Consider the following 27,945-nt stretch of genomic DNA (forward strand, 5'->3'; position numbering starts at 1 on the left):
TTAAACAACAAATTTAGTGTGTTGTCCCGCCCCAAAAAGGCTGCTAATGGACCAATTTTGACGCTGGTTAGGGAGGGAGGGCGAGAGTCTGAAGGGGGTGTCTAGGAGGGGTGGCGTGTTGTGGGGTTGTGGCGTAATGGGTGGTGGAGATGAAGATGATTTCTTGGAATGTGAGAGGTTTAGGCGGGATGGAGAAAAGGAGGGAGAAGAGGTTGTTGGTGAGGGAGAAATGTCCTTCGGTGCTTTGTATTCAAGAAACTAAGTTGATGGTGTGTGATGAGTTGGTGTGTTCCTCTCTGTGGGGTGATTCGAGTCATGACTATTCCTATCGTCCTTCCGTGGGGGCATCAGGATGGCTGCTTACGGTGTGGGATACGTCAGAAGTGGAGGTGTGGTCTACGTGGAGTCAGGATCACATGCTTCAAACTCATGGAAGGTTCTTACGTACTAATGAGGAATTTTACTTGATCAACATTTATGCCCTGTGTGATTTCAGAGCTAAAGAGGAGTTGTGGAAAGCTTTGTCAGTGAGATTACAGTCGTTGAGGGGTTGCAAGGTGTGTGTGTGTGTGTGTGGTGACTTTAATGTAGTGAGAAGGTCGAAAGAATGAAGGTCAACAAGAGGGGGTGGTATATCTCTTGATATCAATTCTTTCAACCTTTTTATTGAAGATAACGGGTTGGTAGATTTGCCGTTGAGTGTACGTTGTTTTACTTAGTTTAAGGGAGATGGCACGTTTATGAGCAGAATTGATAGGTTCTTGTTATCAGAAGAATGGTGTTTATGTTGGCCAAATTGTTTTCAGGTAGCCCTACTTCGGGGTCTCTCTGATCATTTCCCGCTCCAGTTATCTATCGATGAGGAAAATTGGGGCCCTCGACCGACAAGGATGTTGAAGTGCTGGCAAGATGTGCTGGGTTACACAAATTTTGTTAAAGAAAAATGGAAATCTTTCCAAATTGAGGGATAGGGCAGTTTTGTGATAAAGGAAAAACTGAAATTAATTAAGGTAGCATTGAAGGAGTGGCATTCGACACATGCTAAAAATATTCCGGGACACATTGATTTATTGAAAGCTCGTTTGTCAGATTTTGATAATAAAGGGGTGGTTGGTGGGTTGTCAGAAGAGGAAATGGATGAAATGCGAAGCATTACGCATGACATTCATTCTTTGTCTCGTGTTACTACAAGCATTAGTTGGCAATAGTCGAGGTTACTTTGGCTGAAGGATGGAGATGCAAACTCAAAGTACTTTCATTCCATTTTATCTAGTCGACGGCGGCGCAATGCTATTGTTGGTTAAACGGCTCTCTTGTCGAAGGAGTTCAACCTATCCGTCAGGCAGTGTTCTCCCATTTCAGAGACCATTTTGCGGATTCAGATAATTATAGGCCGGGGGTTGATAATCTAGATTTTAAAAATTTATCTTATGTGGAAGGAAATGGGTTAATCAAACCGTTCTCCGTTGATGAAGTAAAGACCGCAGTTTGGGATTGTGATAATTACAAAAGTCCGAGACCAGACGGTGTGCATTTTGGTTTTATTAAAGAGTTTTGGAACGTTGTGAAAGGGGATATTATGTGTTTCATCCAGGATTTTCACAGGAACGACAAGTTAACAAAAGGAATTAATACTACTTTCATAGCTTTGATTCCTAAAGTGGATAGCCCACAACGATTAACTTATTTTCGGCCTATATCTCTGGTGGGTTGTCTGTATAAAATTTTGTCGAAAGTGTTAGCGAACCGTCTGAAAATGGTCATGGAAAGTTTGATAGCAGAGACTCAGACAACTTTTGTGAAAGACAGGCAGATTCTTGATGGTATTCTCATTGCGAACGAGGTGGTGGATGAGGCTCACAAAACAATGAAGGAGTTGATGTTGTTTAAAGTTGATTTTGAGAAAGCGTATGACTCCGTAGATTGGGGGTTACCTGGATGCACTTATGATTAAAATGGTGTTCCCGGTCCTTTGGAGAAAGTGGATAAAAGAGTGTATGTCAACTACCACAGCCTCTGTTCTAGTCAATGGTAGTCCTATAGAAGAGTTCCCTTTAAAGAGGGGTCTGAGACAAGGAGACCCACTATCACCTTTTATGTTTCTGTTGGCGGCTGAGGGATTGAACGTCATGATGAAAGCGTCGGTTGAGAACAATTTATTTACTGGATATGGGGTGGGTGACGCAAATGCTACTGTGGTTTCTCACCTCCAGTTTGCTGATGATACATTAATAGTAGGTGCCAAGAGTTGGGCCAACGTAAGATCTCTACGGGCGGTCCTCTCCTTGTTTGCGATGATGTTAGGGTTAAAAGTGAATTTCAATAAAAGTTTATTGGTTGGAATTAATATAGCAGACTCTTGGTTAAATGAGGCGGCGTCTATTTTGCACTGTAAGGTTGGTAAGGTCCCTTTCTTGTATCTTGACTTGTCGATTGGTGGTGACCCTAGAAAATTAGCATTTTGGGACCCTGTTTTGCATACCATTAAATCAAGATTGTCGGGGTGGCAAAGTCGTTTTCTCTCTTTCGGGGGCCGATTGCTTTTGCTCAATTCTGTCCTGACCTCTTTGTCTGTCTATGCTCTTTCCTTTTTCAAAGCTCCGTCAGGTGTAATCTCTTCCATTGAATCTATGTTTACAAAAAAATAAAAAAATTGGGAGGGAGTGAGGATAACAGGAAAATTTCCTGGATCGCTTGGAGCTTTATTTGTTCTCGAAAGGAGTATGGGGGGTTGAATGTGAGGAAGCTGAAGGAATTTAATCTTGCCTTGTTAGGAAAATGGTGTTGGAGGATGTTAGTTGATAGAGGTGGGTTGTGGTATAGGGTTCTGGTGGCGAGATATGGTGAGGAGGCTGGGAGGTTGGAGGTAGGGGCCAGAGTGTTTGAATAAGCTGAGTTCCGTTGTGTAGAAAGTTTGACCGTTTAATTGGCTTAGCTTTGAATAAGCTGAGTACGGTGTTTGATATGTTCACTCTAGGTTGGGAGGATGGAGGAGAAGCGTGGAGATGGAGGAGACCGTTGTGGGCGTGGGAGGAGGAGATGTTAGGCAAGTGTCGCCTTTTACTTAACACTTTTGTTGTGCATACTGATGTTTTTGACAGGTGGCATTGGCTCCCAGATATTGTGGGCGGCTATACAGTTCGCGGTGCTTATCAAATTCTAACGCACCAGGCTGCACCTATAATTAATGAAACAGAAGAGCTCGTTTGGCACAAACAGGTTCCTCTGAAGGTGTCTATTCTTGCTTGGAGGTTGCTTCGACATAGGCTGCCCACGAAAATTAATCTTTTCAGGCGGGGCATTCTTTCTACTAAAGCTATCAGGTGCGCCGCGGGGTGTGGCATTGACGAATCGGAGCAACATCTGTTTCTCCATTGTGAATTTTTTGGCACTCTATGGCAGCACATAAGGAATTGGATTGGCATTTCAGGAGCTGATCCGTTTACTCTACATGATCATTTTTTTTCTTCAGTTTACTAACTCTTTAGGAGGGTCTACAAATCGACGGTCATTTATGCAGATGCTTTGGTTACTGTGTATGTGGATAGCTTGGAACGAACGAAATAATAGAATATTTAAGAATCTCCAAACTAATATGTTAGATCTCATGGAAAAGGTTAAATATAATTCATTGTGGTGGCTGAAAACTAACAATGCCAAGTTTGTTTATGGCACGATTAGATGGTGGTCGAATCCGTTACTTTGTTTGGGTATCGACTGACTTGTTTATTGTAAGTATATAGCGACTGTTTGTTCTTTGGGGTGGTTTCTTTAGTACATCTTGTGCTAACGAGGAATCATCGCCGTTGTTAATATATTTCATTTTTTATTCTTAAAAAAAAATTAATTTAAGACTGATTTGACAGCTCGAAGAGCTTATGCGCATGGAGCTCTTAGGCTTGAATTTTTAGACCGCTTAGCATGTAGTCTGGGGATCAAATTAATATACTCCATGAAATTAAGAGGTCTAAATTATATGGCGCAACAGACCATATAACACGACAAAGCACGACAAACACGATTGTATGTAAAAGTTTATTTTGGTCCTATAAAAATAACCTGATTTAGTAGCTCTTCTCTTCATGAAGGAAAAGAAAAAATATGTAGATAGTTTTATAGAATGATCCTTGCGTTTAAGTTATTTAATTTGTTTTAAACACGGCCGTTCCTAGAGTTTTACGGGTCTTAGGCATAATATAAAAAAAGGGCCCTTATATAACATCATAATTTTTTTTAGCTCGTTGTGTTTTTTTAGCTCTTCATTTCGTTTTTCACTACCAAATAAATGTTTTTTAAACAACATCTAAAAATAAATTAAATACTCTATATACACCAAAACAAAATAAAATATCGTAGAAGTAGATAAAAATAGCACATGCGAAGTAGACTGAAATCTTAGCACCCCATTTTCAACTAAAATATAATTTGCTTTGTTATGAAAATTATCCCAATTTCTTGGATAATAAATATCGTCGATATTTTTAATATTAGTGAAGCACATTATTAGGAACAAAGGGCCCAAAAAAATATCACCAATTTCTTCGATAATAAATTTTCGAGCATATTATTAAGAACAACCAAAAAATTTTATAGGAGGGTGTATATAGAAATTTTTGTGCTGCATGAGATATATATAGCAAATCTCACTAAAAGGGCCAAAAACATTAACAGATTTCAGTCCATTCCTATATCATGTCAAAGTTTGGGCCTTTTCCGACAATTTTGGTATATATACCACCCAAAATCCAAATATTTCTATATACACCCCCACCATAAAAAAAAAATTGCGCCCCCTACCGACATGGGACCTAGGCCGTCGCACTCGCAGCCCATGCCCTAGGACCGGCCCTGGTTTTAAATTTATTTTTTTTCCCTAAAACCCTAAATCTTTTGGATCATTTTGATCATACAAAAAAGGTTAGAAAATTGCTTATTTGACAAAGAATACTTCCAATTGACACAAGTAAATGACCTTAATGCCCCTGGCGGTAGTTAACTACCGCTGGGAAACACGCCGGTAGTTAACTACCGTTGAGTCGCAGCGGTTGTTAACTACCCTGAGTTCTGCATCTTAAGAACGCAGAGACCTCCATTTTTTGGTTACAGTGTTGCATGCTAACTTCTCAATTCAAACCAAAAATCACCCAAACTTCAATTTGCTCGAAAATCAACCAAATTTCGTCAATTAATTCACAAGTAAGTACCTTTCTTCCTATTTACATGTAATGTAGGCTGTTTAGGTTGTTAGTTTTCATAATTTTATCAAAATGTTTAGGGTTTAGGTTAGGTATAAAAATTGCAAATTATGATAGAATTAGATGTTGTTTAGGCTTGGTTATGCTGACATTGTTGTTTAGAGTAGGTTTATGTTCAATATAGTTGAATTTGATGTTGAATTAACACTAATTGTGCTAGTATTTTAAAATGCACTTAAGGTGTTTGATGAAATGCCTAAGTGAAATAATATTGCTTTTTTTGTGATTTTTTTTTCCAAATATGTTAAATTTAATAATGTATATATGTTATGTTGGATTTTGAATATGTGAATATTTGAAATTTGTTATGTTATGTTGGATTTTGAATATGTTATGTTAAAATGCACTTAAGGTGTTGGATTTTTTGGCAACTTATTTATGTTTTTTTAAAATTTGTTCTGTACAGATATGGCTAGGGATATCGATGAGCAACAACGGGTTATTAGAGAGGATGGGATGCGAAGAGGTAAAGAGGCGAGTACTGCTAGTGCTCGGAGAGAAAAGAGGGCTGAAGACCCGTATGTCCCTAAGACTCGGAGGCGCAGGGACCCGAGGATGCATGGAGAGGGCTCACAGTCACAGGCACATGTGGATTACTCCTCCCAGGTGCTTGATCCGACACCAGCGCATGATTATTCGTATGAGGGTTTTGTTGGATATGATCGGATGCAGGAGGAGAGCATGTTTTTTCAGCCGCCGCAGCAGGACGTGGCAGAGGATGAGGGGGTGCCACATGATGTTGTGGAGGATTATCTTGAGGCAGATAATCCTGTTCCTGAGGGTGAGCCTGAGGCGGCGACTCAGCCACGACATCGTCGTGCTCAGTTGATACCACCGTATCCTGCTGGAGAGCCTCCCTTTCCTGGAGGACCTGAGACCACGTCACTATTATCCGACTACGCGAGATACGTGGCGAACCCTCTTTGGGTGAACCCTCAGTTGGAGCATTTGCCAGGTCCTTACCCAAGGAAGCGTAACCCAGAGTGGGACCCGCTGACACCATGTGCTGGGAGATGGCTCACTAGCAGAGGGCATAAGAGTGTGCACCATTACCGCTCACGCCTAGATCGCTTGGAGGTGGATGACGTCAGGTTTTCTACCTCTGGTGATCACAGAGACGTGCACCCATTTAATATCTTGTGCACTTACTCGAGATGGCTCATGTGCGGGAAGGAGAGGGTGTACCGTCATTTACCTGAGCGTGTGAAGAGGAAGTTCTCCTTTGTGCAGGACGTTCCCAGACATCCGTCAGATGTCCCTCTGGTGCCTACATAGATGTTGGCCACTGTGTTGATGGACGCTGCGGCATGGTTAGTACCTGCTTGGGGAGATGGGTGTGAGACACCATGGCAGCATATTCCTAGCTACATGGCTTGGTATGCCAAAGTCTCTCACCCTCGCATTCTCCCACCTGATGAGGGATGCCCACCCAGGCCGGCGAACGTGGAGCAGCTCATTGAGGAGGAGCATGCCAGGGAGATGCCTGACACACTGACGATCGTCCGGGATGTGGCGCACATAGCCCGAGATATTGTGGCCAGGCAAGCCGAGATGACCAAAGAGGAGATTGTCCAGGAGCTCATGCGGATAGCTAGTGCTACTGAGCCTGCACTTACTTATCAGATTTGCAGGCGGCGCAGGGGGCAGCAGAGGCAGGGTAGGCAGGGCTGATTAGTATTAGGATTTTTTTATGTATTTTTTGACTATGATGATCATGATGTATTATTATGACATGTTCCATACATTTTCCTATTTCTATGACATATACGTACATTCGTTTTATATTATTTCTTGCGTTTTAATTTTACCATGTTCCTGTTAAATATTGGATGAATATGTTTAGGTATTATTAGATGAAAATTTTAGAAGAATTTTTAATTGGTTATTTGATAAAAATCTTAGATGAAAATGAAAGTTAAAATTGGTTAGGAAAGACACTGGAAGATGGAAATGAGCTTCTAGAAAATGATAAGCATGTAGCGGCAGTTAACAACCGCTACCTTCAGCTTCAGCGGTTGTTAACAACCGCTGGGTCCCAGCGACTGTTAACTGTCGGCGTATAATGGAGCGGTTGTTAACTACCGTTGGGGGTATTAACGTCATTTACTTGTGTCAATAGGAAGTTTTCATTGTCAGAAAAGCAATTTTCAAAAGGTTACTTACATCATGAGGTTCTTTAAGTGTAACATTTTTATTGGGTTAGTTCTTTTAATTTTTTTAGTTTCAGATTGATTTTTCATGTCAGTCAAAGTGTGCACCTAGTCCTTTAAGTTATAAAATGTATACACCATTAATAATTTTCCATCAAACTCAATTAAAAAAAAGTTTATGTAGACATTTATTGAAATGTTGGTAAGTTTAAATTTATCGCTCTCAAAACTAGAATTCATAGGTGTATTTATTCAGTATTAATCTGAAAGAAAAAAAAATTATAGATTAAATTTTTAATGTAGTTGATGAAATATTTATTTGTAAAATTAAGATTAAATTGGAAAACAATAAGAAGAAAATGTATGTAAGTAATCATGTTTTGTGTCATAAACACTTTTTAAACATTTTACCTTATGGGAGTATTTTTTAACAAAGTTGGATGAAAAAGGGATCAATTTATTATAAAAAAAAAGAAGAAGAAATTAAAGGAGTAGCTTATTCATCTTTACCAACATAAATGGCCATTTAAAAGTTAAAAAATATAAAAAGGATTAATCTTTTTTTGGTTACAAAAAGGATTAATCTAATATAAATGTTAAATTAAAGGACCCCAGGCGATGTGTATTTAGCTTATAAAAAACAACACAAGCACACAAAAAATAAAAGTTAACAAATAAAAAACTAAATCAAAAAGGAAATTGTAAGTTGTTGTACATTCGTGCATGTTTGACGACAAAATAGTGTCGTGTAGTTAATCATTTATCTTCAGATTATGACCTATAATAGGGTAGTAGATGGTAAATTGGAGAGGATCGTAAGATCCTACCCAAATAGATTATCATAACTCGGAGAAGGATCATAACCTCTAAAATCAAAACCAAATTCGTAATAATGACAAATAAATCAACATAAAAATTAAGATTCAAAACTCAAACAATTCATCATAAGTTCAAACAGAACAAAATGGGGTGGAGAGAACTTTTACAATGGTAACAGAAAATAGAATAAGTGATATGTGGGAGTTCACAAGTGAGAGAGAATGTGGGAAAACTTGCATCACATCTCTATATAATATGGGAGTAATGGGACTAATAAGTGCTTCAACTCTCTTCAAGACGGTGCTTTCAACTTTCCATCAGTCGAACATGGTATAAAAGTGAATTGATCTGTTTTGTTATTGCTAGTACAAAACAACGTGATAAAGGTAAAACAACTTGTTTTATTATAGAAATTACAAAACTCATCATTTTACTATGATACTGATTTGACTAAAGGAGAGTGGAAGCCCACCATTTTGAAAAGTTGAAACACTTATCAAAATTTTCCTCTATTCTCACTTCGAAACCAATTTCTCCCCCTCTCTCACTTAAGAACACCCACGTACCAGTTATTGCCTCTTCTATTACCATTGCTCACCTCATTTTGTTCTATATGAACTTATATTGAATTGCTAAGTTAAGTGATTTGTTTTGTGTATGTTGAATTGTTTGAGTTTTGAATCTTAATCTCCATTGTTGTGAAAGTGACTCAAAATTGGAGTTTGGAGGCCAAAATTGATGTTTGCTGAAAGTACAAATTGGCGGCCGATTTTGGCTGCAGGTTGGAGCAGTTTGGTTCTGGAAAAATTGGCGGCCGATTTTGGAAATCGGGGCCCGATTTTGCGTGCTGTTATTTTTCAGAAACGTATTTTTTGGGCCAGATTTGGTATAATTTTATGGGAGTTACTTTTACTATAAATATAGACATTGTATTAGTGTAAACCTTGAGATAGAGGGGATTGGTTATGGTTTTAAACGTTACGATCCTCCGGTTTTGGATTACGATCCTTCTTCGAGTTATGACTTTCTGTTTTGATAGGATCTTATGATCCATGCTACGATTCTCTAGAGCTACGATCTATGACCTTCCTTCCTCTCCTAATCTGAATTATGTGTTTCACAAGATTGACCTGGACACCAATCATAAACTCTCATATGTGAAAAATAAGTGTTTCCCTTTTGGTTAGCAACCTCCACTCAACTTTTACCCACCTACCAGTAATTTATGCACGGTAATATGGAACAAAAATCAAATGTCATAAAAGACTACCGCAAACATGAGCTGATAACCGATAGTGGCATGTACCAACAAAATACATGACAAACAAGCACAAACTGCAAAAGAGTTCAGTTTTGAGTAATAAAAGTTGCAACTTGCAAGGTTAAAATTATAAATCATGCTAACTGAAATAATCACAATATGCTCACCGTAAAAGAGTAGAGTGTATATGCGCTCGAAATAGCCAAATGCTAAGTTGCAACAAATTTCCAAAATGGTCAAAGGAAACAAGTTAAAAAAACAAACGAGTCCTTCGAATATGTAGCAAAAAAGATTATTACACATTTCACTAAAAAAGTGGCACTCACCTTTGGTTATCATCAAATGCTCCCTCTTTGCATTTTTATAAGCACTCATTAACATTTCCCTCTGTTTTTATAAGCAATTGACAGAAATTTACTGAAGCAAATGATGATTGCAAAGCAACAATGCACAATCTGATGGTAAATAGACCAGAATGTTGGCTCGGTTTCGGTGAATATGATTTTGGATTTGTGTTTCATATCAGCCAAAGCATCTTTTGAGTTCATCATTACATTAATCTAACATATATAATTACAAAACATTGACTCACTCTATTATAGTTCCCTAAACAATTTCATCCTATTAATGAACATCTTTGAGTCACCAAACTCAAAGAAGCTTGTAACTGGTGCCAAATTAATAAAATGAAACTTTAATGATTTTTTTTTTGAAACAGATGAAACTTTAATGATTATATAGTAACTTCGCCTATTTTAAGAGCACAAACAAGTGGATTGAAGAGAATTGAGGCGTCTTCAAATCTCACCACACAATCGATATGGTTAAACAAACACACAAAAAGAAGTTGTATGTGTCTCTGAGCTACCCCAAAACTGTCAAGGGCCATTATCTAAGACACTTCTTTTGTGGGTTGATTAACTACACCGACAGCGCTGTGAGCAAGAAGGACGAAAAACAATAGATCTTAATGCACTTTTCTGAACTTTCAAACATAGAAATTTTAACATAATTACTTAATTTTCCTTGTTAATCTGAGAATGAGAAAATGAAAAAAAGAAATGAGAGAAAACTTAGGGGAAGTGAGAACAAGAGTGATATTTGGAAAACTGAGTGAATAGAGGGAGGAAAATGAAACTATGTTGATATGAATGTTGAAAGATGACAGTTAGTTATAACATAGAAGATAGGAACGTGATTCTGGATTCTGGATTTTGAATGGAAAATGGTTTATTAATCAAGGTGTAGGTTATTGTAGAATAGGGTTTATTACATACTGCTAGTTTATATAAAGGATTGTTGCCAAATTGTTGGATATGCTACATTGTATAAGTGCAATGGCACCATATATGCATGTGAGACTAGAGATCAGACCAGTGAAAGGGTAGTTGGGAGGTACCCTGTATTTTCGTAGTAGTTGGGAGAGAGTACTGAAAAAAGCTCTGCTACTATGAGGGAATGGCAAAAGGAGGGGAACTAACACAAAGAAGGTTTTGGTTGACACTCAAAATAGTTTAACCCCCCCTCAACTTGTTGCAATTTCATTTTTTACAATTTTATATTCTCATTTTTTTTTTATCATTTAAGTTATCTTAACCTTATTAATTTTTGAAATGTTAATTTTCATTTTAATTTTAATAAGTTTGTACACACGCACATATGTAAGTATATTGGAATGAAATAGTTTTAATATGTAAATAAAAAACCCTTAAACATATTACCATAAAATCATTAAACAATATATCATATTAATTTTTTTAATAAGAAAAAATAAAATATTATCAACGATAATTTTTCCGGCATAAGATGTGCAAAAAATTATTATAAAAAGATATAATCAGGCATCAAAAAGTTCTATAACAACAAAAACAAGAAAAGCACAGCCGATTAAGTGACAGAAAAAATGCAATGACCAGGATGAATCCTCCAAAAATGCTATTCAAAATCAATAGTAGCATATTTTGGTTTCAACCACCAATAAGTCTAAGCTTAATCTTTTCGCTTAATGCTTGCAAAATTTCCTCCTTATACCTAAAAATACGATGATTGTGCTCTTTTTAAATTGTCCATACTGTATAAATCCAAACAATATTCACAGCATACGACCTCATTCGCAAAACCACCTAAATCAGCAAATTACATTTGATGCTCATCAAATAAATTGTATCCCTCTAATACCAAATCTGACAAATTTGCCTCTAATGACTATTTTTAATTGGAGTCGAATAAATGGTGTGTTAGTGAAAAAATAGATGGGTGTGGAGTAACCCATACGTAACACTATAACTAATCTATTGGTAATTGTAATAATAGAACAAGTGAATCTCACCCACTTGGATTGGCTTAGTGGCACTACAAGAAAAAGTGCAATTAGCCAGGAAACTATGCCTGGAGCAACAACTCCTGGCAAATTTGCCAGGAGCAATGCCAGGGATGCCCCTGGGAAAATGACGTGGGACCTGATTCTCATGAAACAGGGGTTTACTCCTCACAAACTGAAATAACCCCTGGCAAAATGTAAAGTGGGAAAATTGAAATTTAAATGGAGACAAGAGCACATGGAAGTGGCAGTAAGTTGCAGGGGATTTGTTTACTTTTCACTCTCTTATTTACTAGTTCATTTTTATTTTTCCATTGAAGCAACCACACACCACACGTTTATCTCTCCCACAATCCAATTACACACTTCTCTCTAACTTCTCTCTAACCTAATTTTTCTCCTCCTCTCATCCAGACTCATACGATTTCACACCACCACAGTCCATTGGAGTCTCTTTTTCCCTATGACTGCAACTCGCGATTCCATGTTTCATCTTCTCCTCTCTCCTTCAACTTGCGATCTGCAACTCAGCTATTCTCTCTGTGATTCCGTGTATCATCTTGTCCAATCTTTCTTCAACTCATGAGTCTCTACACACAGTAAGGTAATGGACCTTAATTTTAGGGTTTTCTGAAATTTTCAATTTGAATCTTAGGATTTAGGGTTCAATTAGTTAATTAGTTAGTGTGAGATATTGTGATTTAGGGTTCAATTAGTTAATTAGTTAATGTGAGATATTGTGGTTTAGGGTTCAATTAGTTTTGTTCTGGGTTCAATTTCAGCTTTGTTTATTTGAAGTTATTCATTTGATTTTTGTGAACCGATAAAAGTGATGAAACTTACTGATGTTCAATTCGTTTTTTTTCCTGCTTCAATTTGATCTGTTTGCTGCTTCAATTTGATTTTTGCTGCTATTCAATTTGTTCTGTACAATCTTCCTATTTGTGTTTTGTACACACTAACAAATTCACTAGATCCCCTCTTAATTATATACCCCTAATTTTGCTTGTTTTTAGTCCATAGTTTGGACTTGTAATGCTGTATTTTGTTCCTTTTCTTGTGTTTTACTATATGTTGGATGATTGATATGTTGAGCATTGTTGTTGAGCACTCACATGTCTTGATTTAGATATAAACCATGATCATCCTTATTCATTGGATCATGGTTTTAAATTGTGCTTGAGGTTACACTTCAAACTTTTATATTGCCGAAAAATGCAACTGATAAAATTGAAATCGAGGTTTCAATGTTGTTGCGGAGATCTCAAAAAAATTTATATTTCGGCCGCAATTGAAGCTGCATACGGACCACAATTTACAACCGTACATTAGAAAGTGATGGACTACTTTTTTAGCGTTGTATATTAAATTTAAATTAAACTTATCACTCAGTGTTAAAAAAGCCTTGTATGTTATCACTTGTCACTCCCACCAGTGAGGCAGCCTGTTTATCCCTAATAAGCTCTAAATATATAATACTATATCCTTGTATGTAGTTGTATCACTGATCATCAATTTTAATATATTTTTTTCTTGAGTTCTACTTTTAACTCTCAATCTCTTTAAATGATTTCCTCTTATTTCACCTCTCTTTGTTTCTTACCTCAACTGCTTTTACTTACATTTGTTCATTACATTTCTTTACTTACCATCATCCATATACACTATCTTATTGATTCAATTACATCAAGTAGCAGGATTTCAATTTGGTGGCATGATTATAAAGTTAATTGACACTGCTCACCCAGCTTGCACTAATCTGTTCTCTAATTCGTGGTCTGTAGGTTGGTAATGGTGAGACTGCGTTGTTTTGGTATCATATATGGGCTGGGAATTCTATTTTGCAGGACAGGTTTCCAAGACTTTACTCTATTAAGGAGAATAAGCGAGGATGTGTCCGAAACTAGGGAGCGTCTAGGCTACATGTAGATTTGGCACTGGAACAGGAGGCGGCTGTTGTTCGTATGAGAAGGATCAGCTCCTTGAATTATTGCAGGGACAGTATTGTAGGCTGGAATGACAGATAATTTGGCATGGATATGTTATTCTTCCGCAGGGTTCTCCTTTAAACCGGGTGTAAGCTGCTGCGAAAATCTGTTTCACAAGAATCGGTCTCAGCTGAGTTGGTTAAAGCTTTCAATTTTTTTACGAGATGCTCGGTTCCGTTGAAATTTTGGTCTTCGCCTGGCGCGTGCTGCAGGACAGAATTGCGACTAAGGATGCTTTAAAAAGCGAGGGTATTAATTATACCTGACAGTTGAGGGTCCCTTTGTGTGCTCAATTTGAGGTAGAATAAAATTACAATCACTTACTATTTGAAGGTAGAATAAAATTACAATCACTTGCTATTTTCTTGTCCATTTGCATATAGTGTGTGCAGACTGATATATGGTTCTACTTTAAGAAATTGTTTAATAATACTGTGGTGTAAACTGATGTATCATGAAGTTAATCTGTATGGTATAATTTCCTATCTAAAATGAATTGGTCATATGATATCATAATCATTTTGGTAAGCAAACACATTTTTTGATGATGCTCTTGTTGTTTATGGTAGGGAGTGGGTGGCATTGTTGAATTGGCGCCTAGTTACTTGCCTGCTGCCTATGACAGTGTTAAAAAAGCTGGAGGTCTTTGTATTGCTGATGAGGTTCAGTCCGGATTTGCTCGCACTGGTAGCCATTTTTGGGGATTTGAATCCCATGGTGTTCAACCTAACATAGTAACAATGGCAAAGGTAACAACAATTCAAGCACAATTGTGGTTGTGAGTGTATAGGGATGGAATTGTGTTTTCTTGGTGTTTAAAGAAATGTGTATAGGGATGGAATTATGTTATGATTGCAGTTAAGATTGGGAGGTATGGGTATGGGTATCGTGTGATATTTGATCCTGATACCAAGCAAAGATCTCTGCTTTTCCAGGTTTTTTTAATCTTCTTTGAAGTTTGAAGTGGATTTTGTTATTCAGATACATGCAAATATACAAATAAATGTGTCTTGAGGTATATGCTAAATTATTATATGTATAATTGATCATGATTATGTTATACTAGTTTGTCTTTTATGAATGTTCAAGTCTATGATAGTATGCTCTACCATGTTTTACTTTCTTTGATATGTTATGCTGATGTATGTTTTCCTAGGGGAGTACATTTTTTCAGTACTATCGAGATTTAGGATACGACACCACTGATTAATAATATTTGCAGTTCTAATTTTTTTTTTGAGTTTTACTTGAACTCAACATTAAATTTTCACCCCTTTCTCCACACTTTTCATGCTATACTTTTGCTTGCAATTTTCACCTAATGGGTTAAAATTGATTCTTTGGATGCACAAATTATTTTCTAAAACATAGCATTCTGTTGCACAAATCTCTCTCTAAAACATAGCATTTGGCCAAATGTTTAATTATTTTTCAAAAAAAAAAAATTAAAACGTTTTTTAAAATTATTTTAATTATTAAATTTTAATATTTTATTTTTTAAACAAATAAAAAACATTTTTTTAAAAAAAAAATCGTACACAATTTGCCAGGGGTTAACCCCTCGCAATGTCCCTGGCATGTTTTGAAGATGACTGATGTGATGTCTGCAAAAGCCTGCATTGACCAGAATGTGTCATAGAAGCCTGCAATCATGCAGACACAATTTGCCAGGGGTTGTGCCAGGGCCTATGCCAGGAGCGCATTTTGCCAGGAGCTAAACCCCTGGCAGGACAATTTGCGATGAGCAGATTTGCTGGTGATTCTGCTCCTGGCAAAACCCCTGGCAAACGTCCAATTGCCAAGGCTTTTAGCATTTTAACAGGGCTTCTGCCCCTGGCAAAATGCAACATTTCTTGTAGTGTGGTATTGGCTTAAGACCTGAGAGTGGCTAATTTAGCTTCTTCAAAAAAAAAAAAAAAAAAAAGAACAAGTGAATCTCACTCTTTAACTCAAATTTCTAATTACCACAACATTACAACGTCCTAATACTAATTACTACTACTCTGATCCTTTTTTCTCGAATCCATTCAATTGTTCAAAGAATAAGAAAGACAAAATCACACACAACATGGACACAAACAAAAACATCGTACAACAATGTCAACGACGACAACAAGTACAACTGAATCGAAGGTGCACGAAGCTGCACATAATCGTTTAGCCACCCTCACAGCTCACTTTCATCCTTCCTCCACAACCTCCTCCCCGCACTCATCCATCCTCCACCTTTCAGCTTCCTCTAGAATCTCCCCTCCATTGAATCTCAAAGGAACCCTCACCGTTGTCGATGATCGAACCGGGAAGAAATATAACATTGAGTTGTTTCCTGATTGCACTATTAAATCTAATGATTTTAAGAATGTGATGGATGTCTCTGCTTTATTTCCAAATTGGCTATCGGGGTCGTCGTCAATTTTGTTTTTTGGTTGTTGGTTAGGATATGAGAAAGTTGTGTTGTGTTGATGAATTTTTAATAGTAGATTTGGCACTCTAAATGATTTTGACTTGATGAATAAGGTCTTGTTTAATTTTGCTCCTTTCTGCTTCACTTAATTGTTTAAAAATGGTGTTGTTTCTCTTTTCTAAATTGGAAATTTTATGAAGAATTGTCTATTTTGTAAAACATTGACTATTGAGAATTTGAGATGTAATGAAAAGTCTTCCTCTCTGGTATGTCATATGTTTTTGTTCATAGTTGGTATACATTACTTTCTTTCACTTTTTTTAAAGCAAGAATGATACAAAGTGTACAGCTCAAATTTAATAAAATAAAGAGGAAACCATACAAGAAAGAAAAGGGGAATAGGCCTAAATTTGCTTAACTATCAGCACAAAATTTACCTTCCCATATATATATATTGAGTGACCATGAAATTCATGTCGTTAATCAGAGCTAAACAATTAAGCCATATGTTTCTTATGTTCTAGGAACTAGTGAGGCAGATTTTGAGGCCATCATAACATGCCTTGAATCAAATTTCTTTCTTATGTTCCTAGGAACTAGTGAGGCAGATTTTGAGGCCATCATAACAAGCTAATCAAATTTCTATCCACAAGTTTCTTCCGGTCTTTGCTGTTAACAATTTCAATTTATATCAATGTAGTAGAAAGACCAAGCAACAAGAGCTTAAGTATATTATTCGATTTTAGTTTAGAATTTGTTGAAGTTTATTATTTTCTTTGGTATTCTTCGCCAAATCTTCACGATGAGAAGATTTGTGTGTAGTTTTATTATTTTCTTTGGTAGTCTTTGCTTAATATTCGCGCGATAAGAAGATTTGTGTGTAGTTGTTATTTCCTTTTTGTTTAGCTTTTATTGTTTTTAATTTTCGTAGTTAGTGGGGGTGTACAAATGATGATAGTGGGGTGTACAAATGATGAGTTTTGTCGGGTTGTACGGGATACACCCGATCCTCATATTAGATTGGGTTAATTTTCAGACCCAAATCCTTCCGTGAACCCAATCAAACCCGATGAGGTTCAGGTCCAACAAAAACGGGACAATACGATGAAAAGATCGGGTTTGTTCCAAAACAAGTCACCATTACATACATTTATAAAAAGAATCAATTAACAATTTTTTTTAACCATAGAAAACAACATAATCAAAAGTAGTCGTAGTAACAACGAATAGTGTCACAAATTAGTTAACATTATGTATTCTATATGACCAAAATAAACAACACATAAATTAAATAGTACAATCGTTATTCAAAAAACAACGGTTTGCGACGGTGTGAGGTTGAGTTCAAAAATCGACGACATGAGACTGGATTAGAGGAGGTGAGGATCAACAACCTGTGAAGTTGAGCTTCAAAAGAGAAAGGTAGTATTATGGAAGTGAAAGAGTTATGTGTGAGAGTATGTAAAATAATATTAAAAAAAAAAAAAAACTCTATCCTCAAATCAAATTATGACAATGAGAGAAATTGAGGGACGCACCGTTAAGATTGATCTCCTAACATCAAGGATAAGGGCACAAAAAATCTTAAGACGGACCCTGCCTAGCATGAGTGTCATTCCATTTTTCCATAGCCTTTCACTGAATTTTTAAGCCTTTCCATCATTTGTTTTATAGCATTCCAATCTATACAAAATATCCATTGTTCAATTGGTTGTGCGAAATAAAAGTTTGGTGTTACGTGATTCAATTGCCTACCTCAATTTTGTATGTTACGCAGTGATGTAATATCTTTACATGTCATATTCCTATTTACACGTGAGTATATTAGGATCGTTTCCATAGGAAGTTGTGTATATCTTAAACATTTCAACGACATTTATCACATTAAGTGTTTGGGTTTAAAATGTTTGTTTGTGTAAACCTATATTAACTATTTGACATAAAAATAAACAAATATGAGATAGGGCATTTCGCTTGGGGTTAGAGATAATCAACCAAACGTAACAACTGCAATCTCTCGATCAAATAACGGATTCTAGCTTTTTAAACGATATTATCACAATCACTCAACAACATTATTCATGTCTAAATAATGTCATGATTTCAATCGCTATTTATGTCTAAATAACTTCATGAGTTCAATCGGATCGTTTAATCGACGATTTCCCAACCTATTAAATGATCCAAAAGCATTAAGTTCTTGATTACAACGTGATTACCAAAGCTTAAACTCTATGTCTAGAATTAAAAAGTTTGATAGATTATTATTCTAACCCTAGATTCAAAAGTACCTTTCAATATCATTTCAAATCTAAAATAACCATTAAAACAAGAATAACAACAATATTGGAAAAAAGAGCTAGAACCATATATTAAATGATCAAGAGTTTACATAATAGCTTGTTTGAATACCTCAGAACCCACAAGGGTAGATGTAGCTACATATGTCTATGAAAGCTTGGCAAAGGATGAAAGATGAAGATTCCATACTAAGATTCATGATGTCTCAACAAATATTGCGAAAAATCTACTCCTAACATCCTTTTTTGTGTTTCTCTCTCTAGAAATGCCCTAGTCTCTCTTTAAAACCAGAAAAATATCAATATAACAGTAATAGAATGTGTGGAAAGAGAAGAGAAAACTATTTATTATATGGCACAATTCGTGCTCGTTCGCTTAAGCAAGTTGATCCCGCTTCAAGCGAACGGCTGGAAAATCTTCCGTTGGCCATTGGGAGGCTGCCACGTGGGCTTTATCTTCGAAAGTTGATGAACCTCGCTTAAAGCGTGCTGGAAGCGAGCAATAAGCGAGCAATTCTGGTGCTCTCGACGTTGTACTCACTTAAGCGAGTTGTGGTCGCTTTAAGTGAGCAGCTGAAGTTCAACAAGCGAACAGGAAGCGTGCCAAAAGCGTATGGAAGAGCTGCATTCTGGAACTTGCTCGCTTAAGCGAGCTGAGGTCGGTTCAAGCGAGCAGTTGATTTCTGGAAGCGTGCAGGAAGCGTGCTGAAAGTAGCGAAGGAGCTGCTCTTTGGAACTTGCTCGCTTAAGCGAGCTGAGGTCGCTTCAAGCGAGTGAACTTTGGTTCAGAAGCTTTTTTTCTTGGTCCTTGCTTGTCATTTCCTGCATAAATTGGGTAGAATCAAGCATGTAAAGCATAAATGGTGAAAATACAACAATTGGTAGCTTTTCCTTAGATAACTTGCAGAACAAGTCACTAAAAATACCTAAATTAACACATGAATTATATTACTTTTGAGCACTTATCACGCAGCCACCACTTTTCACAATTTATTTGGCGATTTGGGGATTTTATAATCGGTGCTTGTTGTTTCTATACAACGGCTCTTCTTCTCATTACTATTCTTGTCGATGATTCATCGCTTGTAATACGTGGAAGTTGTACGCGGCCAATCCATGGCGTTCGCAGGCCTCATGGGCGGATCTGACCTCATAAAATCAGTGAGGCATAATTTTTTACACGTCTGCATCAACGGCGGAGTCAGGAGTAATTTTTTGAGGGAGCAGTTTCTTTAGTGCATATATATTATTTCTCACAATAATTATTATTATTTTGAACAAACAAAATAGAATTATATTCTTTTTAACAAGCCAAAATGAAATATATATTAACTCACAAGAAGTGATTCACCTCGCACAAGGTGTGCAAAGGAGAACCACCCATCAAAATACACAGTTAAGAGTCTGTTTCCAAAAACATAACAACAACGGAAGAGCTAACAAAAAAAAAATGCTACACGAGAACACCCATGCAAATCAACGGATGCCGCCATCAGTCATTATAACTGAAAGCGAAAGTAGTCATTTTGGCCTTTAAACAAGAAAAAGACAAAAGTTTGATGTTGTCTGCTAACTGATCCAATCCGCCATATTTCTGGTTGAAGATCCTATTATTTCTTTCCTTCCAAATAATCCAAACACTAGTATGCCAGATTACTGTCAAATAAGAATATGTTGCTCTCGGTAACCCTGCTAAGTGACCAAACTGATAAAAATGTGTCGTAACGGACGCTGGAGCCGTGAAAGAAATGCGTAACCACTGATAAATATGATACCACACCCTGCAAAAAAAAATCACAGCTTAAGATAAGGTGATGTGCAGTTTCACCTGAACCGCACCCACCAATGCAAAGATTGTTGTCTTGCTGAATGATTCTTCTTCGAGTGAGATTGTCTTTAGTTGGAAATCGATTACGAAGTAGTCGCCAAACAAAGACTGACACCATGAAGGGGACTTGTTTCTGCCACACACCTTCAAACACGCCATGTCCATCAGGGATGATTGTAGTGGACAGGTAACTGTAAGCATCCTTCACGGAATAGCCATGAATAGGGTCCAGACTCCAACGCCGCCTGTCAGTAGTGTTTTCATGCAAAACAACATTATGCAATAAAGATGCACACTCGGGCACCGTCTCCTCCTCCCAAGTGAAGAGGCGCCTCCTCCACATCCAGGCCCCAACATCGACTCCCCAACCACTCCTCTCCATTTCCTACATCGTTACCCATTTATTTTCCGCTAAATCGAAAAGGCGAGGGAATTGCAGCTTTAGCATTCACACTAACTTTTTTCGCCATGTTAATTTTTTTTTTCTCGCGAGCTTAGCTCAGTTGGTTAGGACAATGCATAATACCTGCAAGATCAAGGGTTCGAACCCCGGCCACCACCGAAAAGGAAAGATGGTAATTTTTTAAAAATTCAAACATTTCCCCCTCAAGCTAAAGCTTGTTAAAAAATTCCCTTTAAAATTAAAAAATATGACACATGACATAATCAAGCATAAATAAACGTCTTTTGAAGAATATAACAAAGGACACCATACTAATCATCCAACTATGTCAGAACATTAAGTCAAACCAATGAAGAATCATCACAACAAAAAAAAAAATACATCACCAAAAAAATCCAATAAAGAATATTGAATCATCATACGACAAAAACCAACGTTAAACAATCAAAAGATATGAGAAGAGGAAAATTTATTTTTTCAAACCAATTAAAGTTTTAACATCCTTTTCTAAACAATCTACCTTTGCGGTTAGGTTTTCAATTTGTTTAGCAAAGGTGTTAAAGTGTTAAGTTCTTAGAAAGTATTGCCTCCATTTGTTTGAAATTCACGCGCTTGTGTGTTCTGTGTCAATAACAAGAGCTTTATGCAACCCTTTGTGCACTTACAACAGATGCTCCAACATATTAACTTGTTGATGGTCCTACAATTCATTATTGCTCCTATAGGTTCACCTGTTAGGGCATAACAAGATGAACCTACAATAGCAGCAACATGTGAACTTGCAAGAGCAACTGCATGTGAAAATGTCAGAGTAGCCTCGATTGAATAGAGAGATACAAAAGTCTAAGGAAATTGACGAGAAGCAATCATGCCTTCATATTGAATTCAAATAAATGGTGGATAGACTTTCTACAAGACCTTATTTTAGACCTTACATCGATGCAAACTTGATCTGACACCTTTGCTAAACAAATTGATACCTTAAACAAAAAGGTGGATTGTTTAGAAAAGGATGTTGAAACTGAAGTTGGGATGTTAAAATAAATTTCTCTCGACTCATGTTCATCCCTCTTGAATGTTTAAGGGAGAGTCTTTTTTGTTTATGGTTCAACGATCTTCAATGTTTTTGCTTGAAGTTCTAACATTACTTGATAATTTTTTTAGTGTTCTTTGTTGGCTTCTTAAAAAAATGTTTATTTGTGTTGGAAATCAAGTGTGAGTGATAATGTCTCACATCAACTATAAATTGAGTAAACGTTATATATATATATATATATATAAGACAGGAGACTCATAAATCCATTGTCTTAAGGTTTTGGATAAGATTGTGGTGTCTCTCTCTTAGCGGGTCCTAGACGTTTAGCCCATTGTCGCTCCAAACACTCCCCAAACTCACCAACAAACTAGTATCGGGGACTAGTTAGGCTTGACGGGGGAGTGGGAACGGGATCCTAGTGTGGATCATCCTAGTGATGTGGGTCGTCACACTTGAGAGGAAGATTGTTGGAAATCAAGTGTGAGTTATAATGTCCCATATCAACTAGAAATGTTGGATATATAAGATAGAAGATCCATTGCCTTAAGATTTTGAGTAAGAGTGTGGTTTCTCTCTTAGGGTCCGTTTGGTTCGAGAGTTTTGGAGGGGAGATTTTTAATTTGAAGTGTTTGGTTCAATTTTTAGAAGGGGGGGGGAGCAAATTTTATTACACTGCCAAATTTATCCTTATATTAATTTAAAATCTCAATATTATCCTCGTAACAACATTTATTATTATTAGGTTATATTATTTTGAAACAACTTTTACTTTTTTTTTTGACCGAAACGAAACAACTTTTACTATTATTAGGTTATAGGTTATATTATCTTGTAACAACTTTTATTCCATATTATTAACAATTTTTTCTTGTAACAACTTTTATTACTACTTTTAATTGTAACAACGCTATTACTAATCCATTATTCCATCGTCTACATCGTGTTGTTATCGATTACATCGTTATTGTTTCGTTACTTTATTATCCTTATTTAATTAAGTTTAAGGGTAAAACAGTAAAATAATTTTAAAATCCCACCCCTCCCCTTGTGAACCAAACACACTTTTAATTAAAATATATCCCCTCCCCTCTCCTCCGTTAAAATTCCTTCCCTCCCCTCCCCTCCCCTCCTAATTCTCGAACCAAATGAAACGGATCCTGGACGTTTAACCCATTTGATTATATTATATTTGATTTAGTATAAATTAACAATATGCAGGAATTCAAAGAGAATAAGAGAAACAAAGAAAATTCCTAATATGGAGAAGAATCATGTCAAAAAACAGGAAACTATGATCGCATTTCCAAACTATTGAAAACTCGGTAGTAGTGGCAAGACAATTCTAGAAGGATTAAAACAAGCTTTGGATATCATGTTAACACTATGAATTCACAAGAGAACAAGAGTGAAGAATAAAATTTGTGCAAAGATACACTATACATGTCAGCTTTATTCCATCCTACTCCGATTTTTCATCCACAGATTCAAAATTGAAAAATCATACAACTCAAAATATAAAATTTACCTGAATTCAACATATTCTTTTCCTCTCAAATATAAGCAACAAATTTTAATTTATGTTTGATAGTCTAAAGTATAGTCAAATATTAATCATATTTAATGTTGTTTTTACTTTTTCCTGACTGCCCTTCAGTTTATTTAGATTTTATTTTTCAATAACCACTTTATTTCAATGGAAGAGGTTCCTCGAGGAGTAATTTATTGGAAAATATGCAATTACTTTTTTTTATTAAATTCAAGAAAATGAATCAAACTACTTAAGGAGTAAAAATAATTAAAGTCCCAACAACAAAAATTCGTATGCGCCATATTATATTTACTCCAAAAACCCCAAAGCAGAACAAATGTCAAAAAGAAAAAATAACAAAATCCATAAAATGTACAAAACCAAAATTAAAGTTAAGAGCCAACGAATGATTTTATTGTTCCGGTATAATGATTTTCAGTTTGAGATTTTGAAAGGAAGAAATAATGAAAGATGGAAGGGGAAAAACAAATGATTTTATTGCTGTATAATGATTTTGTTTTTTGACTCCTCCCCCTCTCAGCATATTTTTTTTTTTCAATAGCTCTCTCTTGGTATTCTCCAACCAAAATCATTGATGTTATCCCTCACATACTGCTTGTTTATATAAGAGATGCTCCAAAATTGATGGTACATAGAGCACATGGCACAATATATGCATGAGAGGAAAACTAACATAAAGAAGGTTTTGGTTGACACTTAAAATAGCAAACCCCTCAACGTGTTATGGCAGTTTTATTTTTCATATTTTTATATTCTCATTTTTTATCTTGTGTTATCTTAATTTTATTGAAAAGGCAAAACTTATTAAAGCCACTAACCCAAACACAAGGAGTACAAAGCTCAACATTATACAAACTTACAAACAGCACTCTCCAAATTCCAAATCCTGAGAAAGAAATATGGACATTATGGACTTTTTTATGTAGTTTTCATATTAATTTGTTATCAAAGATTTTAAAATATATAAATGGAAGAAAATGAAAGCTTAATACATAAAATACGACTAAAAAAGAGACCACTATTACTATCATGAATAATTTTGTATCAAATAAATCATTAATTTTGCTTGTTAAATTGAAGTGAAGTTATCTATTCAATTAATACTTATTGAAGATTAATTGTGCCTTGTAATAGTGTGGCCAAATGGATGAATTTGGATAGTAATGGATAAATCAATTTCCTCACTTACGTTGAGTTGTTTTCTCTACTTCCTTAAGGGTCTGTTTGGAACCTATGAAAGGATAGGGAAAGAGAGGCTTGAGGAATGAAAGTTTTCTGTGATGTGTCTTTCCGTCGTTTGGATCTCATATATAAAGGTTAGGAAAGTTCACTTTTTGTGGGGTCCACACCCATATTTGTTTCCTCTCATATACGGGAAGAAAGGGCACATATTGAGATTTTTTAGTGAAATGGCAGATATAACCCTTGTTATTATGAATAGTTCGATGCACTAGGATTATTGTAATATAAGAACTTTTTTTTTTAAATGGAGATGGTAGCACATATGATAGCTAATTCTAGCTACCGGTAAAAATATTCATATATTAACATATCGATTTTCATTTATTAGCATGTAAATATAAACATATTATTATATTAAATAAATATTAAATACAACTAATTTTATCATAGGGATATTTATGTCATTTACTAAATATATATCTTTCTTTCCTTTCACTTTCTATTCACTTTCACTATAATCAAACAACCTAACAAATCATCTCACTTTCCATTCACTTTCCTCATACTTTCTTTCCTCTAACAATCTTTCCTCTTACAATCTTTCCTCTTACTTTCTTTGGTGATCCAAACACACCCTAAGTGTTGTGTGAGAAACTTGAGAGGTTATCTGTAATTTCTGATTGAGTACAAAAAATAAAGAGATGAAAACTATTTTCCAATCAAAAGACAATGGTGAGATGAGATGTAGAATTTCCATGGAAGTTATGCTGCCGAAACAAGTTTAGAGATTTAATAATCCAAATTCCCTTGTTGTTGCAAGCCGTATTCATGCCAAAGAGTAGTTAAATGCTCCTGTTGGTAACGAACTAATTGGTCTCAAATGGTTAGATAATTTCATTAAAATTGTTTAGAAAATCTGAGTTAAAAAAAATTCTTGATCAAAATTTACTCACCTTTCAACCGAGCTTCAGATTATCAAAATCTTTTTACTCTGAGAACCAAAAGTTAACACGAAGAGAAATCTCCTATTGGTAACTTAGGTATCTATACTTGGAAAGGCATAGATCATGCTAAGGTATTGGAAAATTGGCAATGGGAAGTCAACTAGATTTCGGATGACAATTGGTTGCCTTGTCAAAACAGGGTTAAAATCCCAACTCCGAGACATAGCCTATGTGTTTGGTGTTACATATTTGATAAGAACAATCAATGTTGGAACCATAGCTTAATTGACCCTACTCTTCTCCCTTTTAAAGTTCTTAATTTAAGCAGAGTCCTATAGTCAGGATTGAAGTGGATGATCTGATCATGTGATGGATACAATTGATGATAATTATAGTGTAAAATACGCTACCATTGCACAACACTATAGATGAGAACCATAGTTCTTCAAACCCTAATGTAAACATATGGAAGCGTTATTGTGGCTTATCCTGTAAGAGGCATTTTTTGCTCTATTTTTTCCCCTAAATGCTTAGGTAATTGCTCCTCCCATCTAGCTAATTTTGGTCATTTCCGTCAAATAGCGTAAGTTAACTTACGCCAATATTTTTTCAACATGAGTTAACTCAAATAAGACGGAAATAAACAAAAACAAATGGGAGAAAAGCAACTCTCAAATGCTTAAACACTCTAAAACTATTGACCATAGTTTTAGAAAGTGTGGTCAAGCAAAACCCAAATTTGGTTTAGGTCCCACCATTGTTATAAAACTCACATCTTGCTTTGCTTAGATGTTAAGTTTAGGGATTGGATTCTAAATCTAAGACAGACAGGTCATTAGATGAAGGACAGACAGGTCATTAGATAAAGTAACCAACTGAGAATCATGCACATCAAAATAACAAAACCATCTCTTAAAACCAAATCATTAAGTATTATTATATTTGAAGTGCCTTGCAAACATTCAAAATCAACCACAGAATCCATAACTCAAAAAAAAAGAAAAATCAAACCACACTTATTTCAATAACATCAACCAAACTAAAAACAGAACAAAAGACACTCCAATTTCAGCACACAATTTCCCAGCAGCTTCAAATTATAAAAACCCAAGTCTCTCAAAAACCATGAATCTTGATCTGATCCTTCCTCACAAGACCGGCTTGAACCAAAAACTGAGAAACCTTCTTCCTCTGATCACCTTGGAGTTGGATAATTTTACCAAGTTCTTTTGCACAACATTCCCGTTGCAACAAAACTCTTTCTTAAGATCCTTGAGAATCTTCTCGTAACTGAAATCTTTTTTCAGCCCTTGAACAGTTGTTAAGCTCTTTTTTCCATTCCTTTGCTGAATGCGTATATGAACATACTCTTTTCCTCCGGGGGCATCCGATTCTATGGCGTCAGCGAATGGATCAAAAGCAGTTGGGATCTGAATGTCCAACTCAACCATGTACTTTGCTTGATTTGAACTTCGGAACACGAACGATGAAAGCAACTGCAAGGTAATGAAAACAACATATTTAGATAAGAAACAAAAAATTAACCATACATGAAAGCTTTGCAACAAAATTCATATTAGACTTCTACAGGAAATCATATTATCTGCAATCACCAAATCAAAATCAAAATCCCAAATGAAGCCCAAATACGGACACGGACACCCCGACACCATTAATAATTTAAGAAAATTATATAATTCAGGGCAATTATATGTGCCGATAATTCAAGGTAATTATATGTGCCGGTGTTGAGTCGGTGTCGAACACGACCAGACACACGACCAGACACAACTTATTCGATGAGTGTCCGTGCTTCATAGGCAAGCACAAATAAAAATAAATTCAAACCAATTTATGAAAAAAGAAAATTTGTGGCATAATTAAAACAAAGACAGAGAATTCCATCATGCTTTCAACATGAACATGAACAGAGTATGTTCTTTGAATAGAAATTTGAATTGATTTCATCAAAACCCTAAAATTCTATGAAACAAAGGATCAAAGACAGAATAACGCAAGATCATATGAACAAAACCCTAAAATTCTAAGATACAAAATCATTAACCAAAGGAAAAAAAAAACACAACAACGTTAGACAGATCATCCATGTAACATGTTTCTCAAACCTATTCGATCGACGAAGAATAAAATTCCAAAAAACAAAGGAGAAAACTAAATTAAATAAAAAATGGAAGAAAAGAACAGAGACATAATTGAAGAAAGGAAAAAGAAGAGGAAAGAAAAGAAAACGAACCTGTGACGAAAGAAGGTTTCGAGAGACTTCGAAAAACTGATGAGAAAATTATGAAGAAAATGAAAGAGGGTTTAGGTGTTTATATAGTGCGTGAGGTGGTTGAGTCGGTGCAAGTAGATGGGCCACTAGTTTTTTAACGGCTGAGATGAGGCTATGATTACACGTGGAAGGCGATTAAGAGGGGATGATAATTTAATTTAATTTAATTTAATTATGCGTGTTTTTGTTTTGACAGAATTTAATTATGCGTGT

General features: G+C 35.9%; 1 protein-coding gene, 1 long non-coding RNA gene and 2 pseudogenes across 3 annotated transcripts; 3 read left to right on the plus strand and 1 right to left on the minus strand.

Moving 5' to 3' along the window:
• The first annotated feature begins 2,964 nt into the window (after window positions 1–2,964).
• Window positions 2,965–6,530, plus strand: LOC146938172 (uncharacterized; annotated as a pseudogene).
• On the plus strand, window positions 6,531–6,926 carry LOC146938173 (uncharacterized). Its single transcript, XM_085749596.1, has one exon. It carries the CDS (start codon window positions 6,531–6,533, stop codon window positions 6,924–6,926), a length of 396 nt encoding a protein of 131 aa, XP_085605722.1.
• A 5,204-nt stretch (window positions 6,927–12,130) lies between these two features.
• LOC146938174 (uncharacterized) lies at window positions 12,131–16,471 on the plus strand. Its single transcript, XR_015031131.1, has 3 exons — window positions 12,131–12,409; window positions 13,590–14,092; window positions 14,363–16,471. It is a non-coding gene; the product is annotated as an uncharacterized LOC146938174 (long non-coding RNA).
• A 9,880-nt stretch (window positions 16,472–26,351) lies between these two features.
• LOC146938175 (protein translation factor SUI1 homolog 1 pseudogene) lies at window positions 26,352–27,745 on the minus strand (annotated as a pseudogene). The gene is made up of 2 exons (XR_015031132.1): window positions 27,694–27,745; window positions 26,352–26,935 (listed from the first exon to the last, which is right to left on the minus strand). The product of XR_015031132.1 is annotated as a protein translation factor SUI1 homolog 1 pseudogene (transcript).
• Between the last annotated feature and the right edge of the window lie 200 nt (window positions 27,746–27,945).

Source organism: Medicago sativa, chromosome 3 (genome assembly GCF_051527215.1).
Source record: "Medicago sativa cultivar Bolivia chromosome 3, Bolivia_mono, whole genome shotgun sequence".
Classification (NCBI taxonomy): Eukaryota; Viridiplantae; Streptophyta; class Magnoliopsida; order Fabales; family Fabaceae; genus Medicago; species Medicago sativa.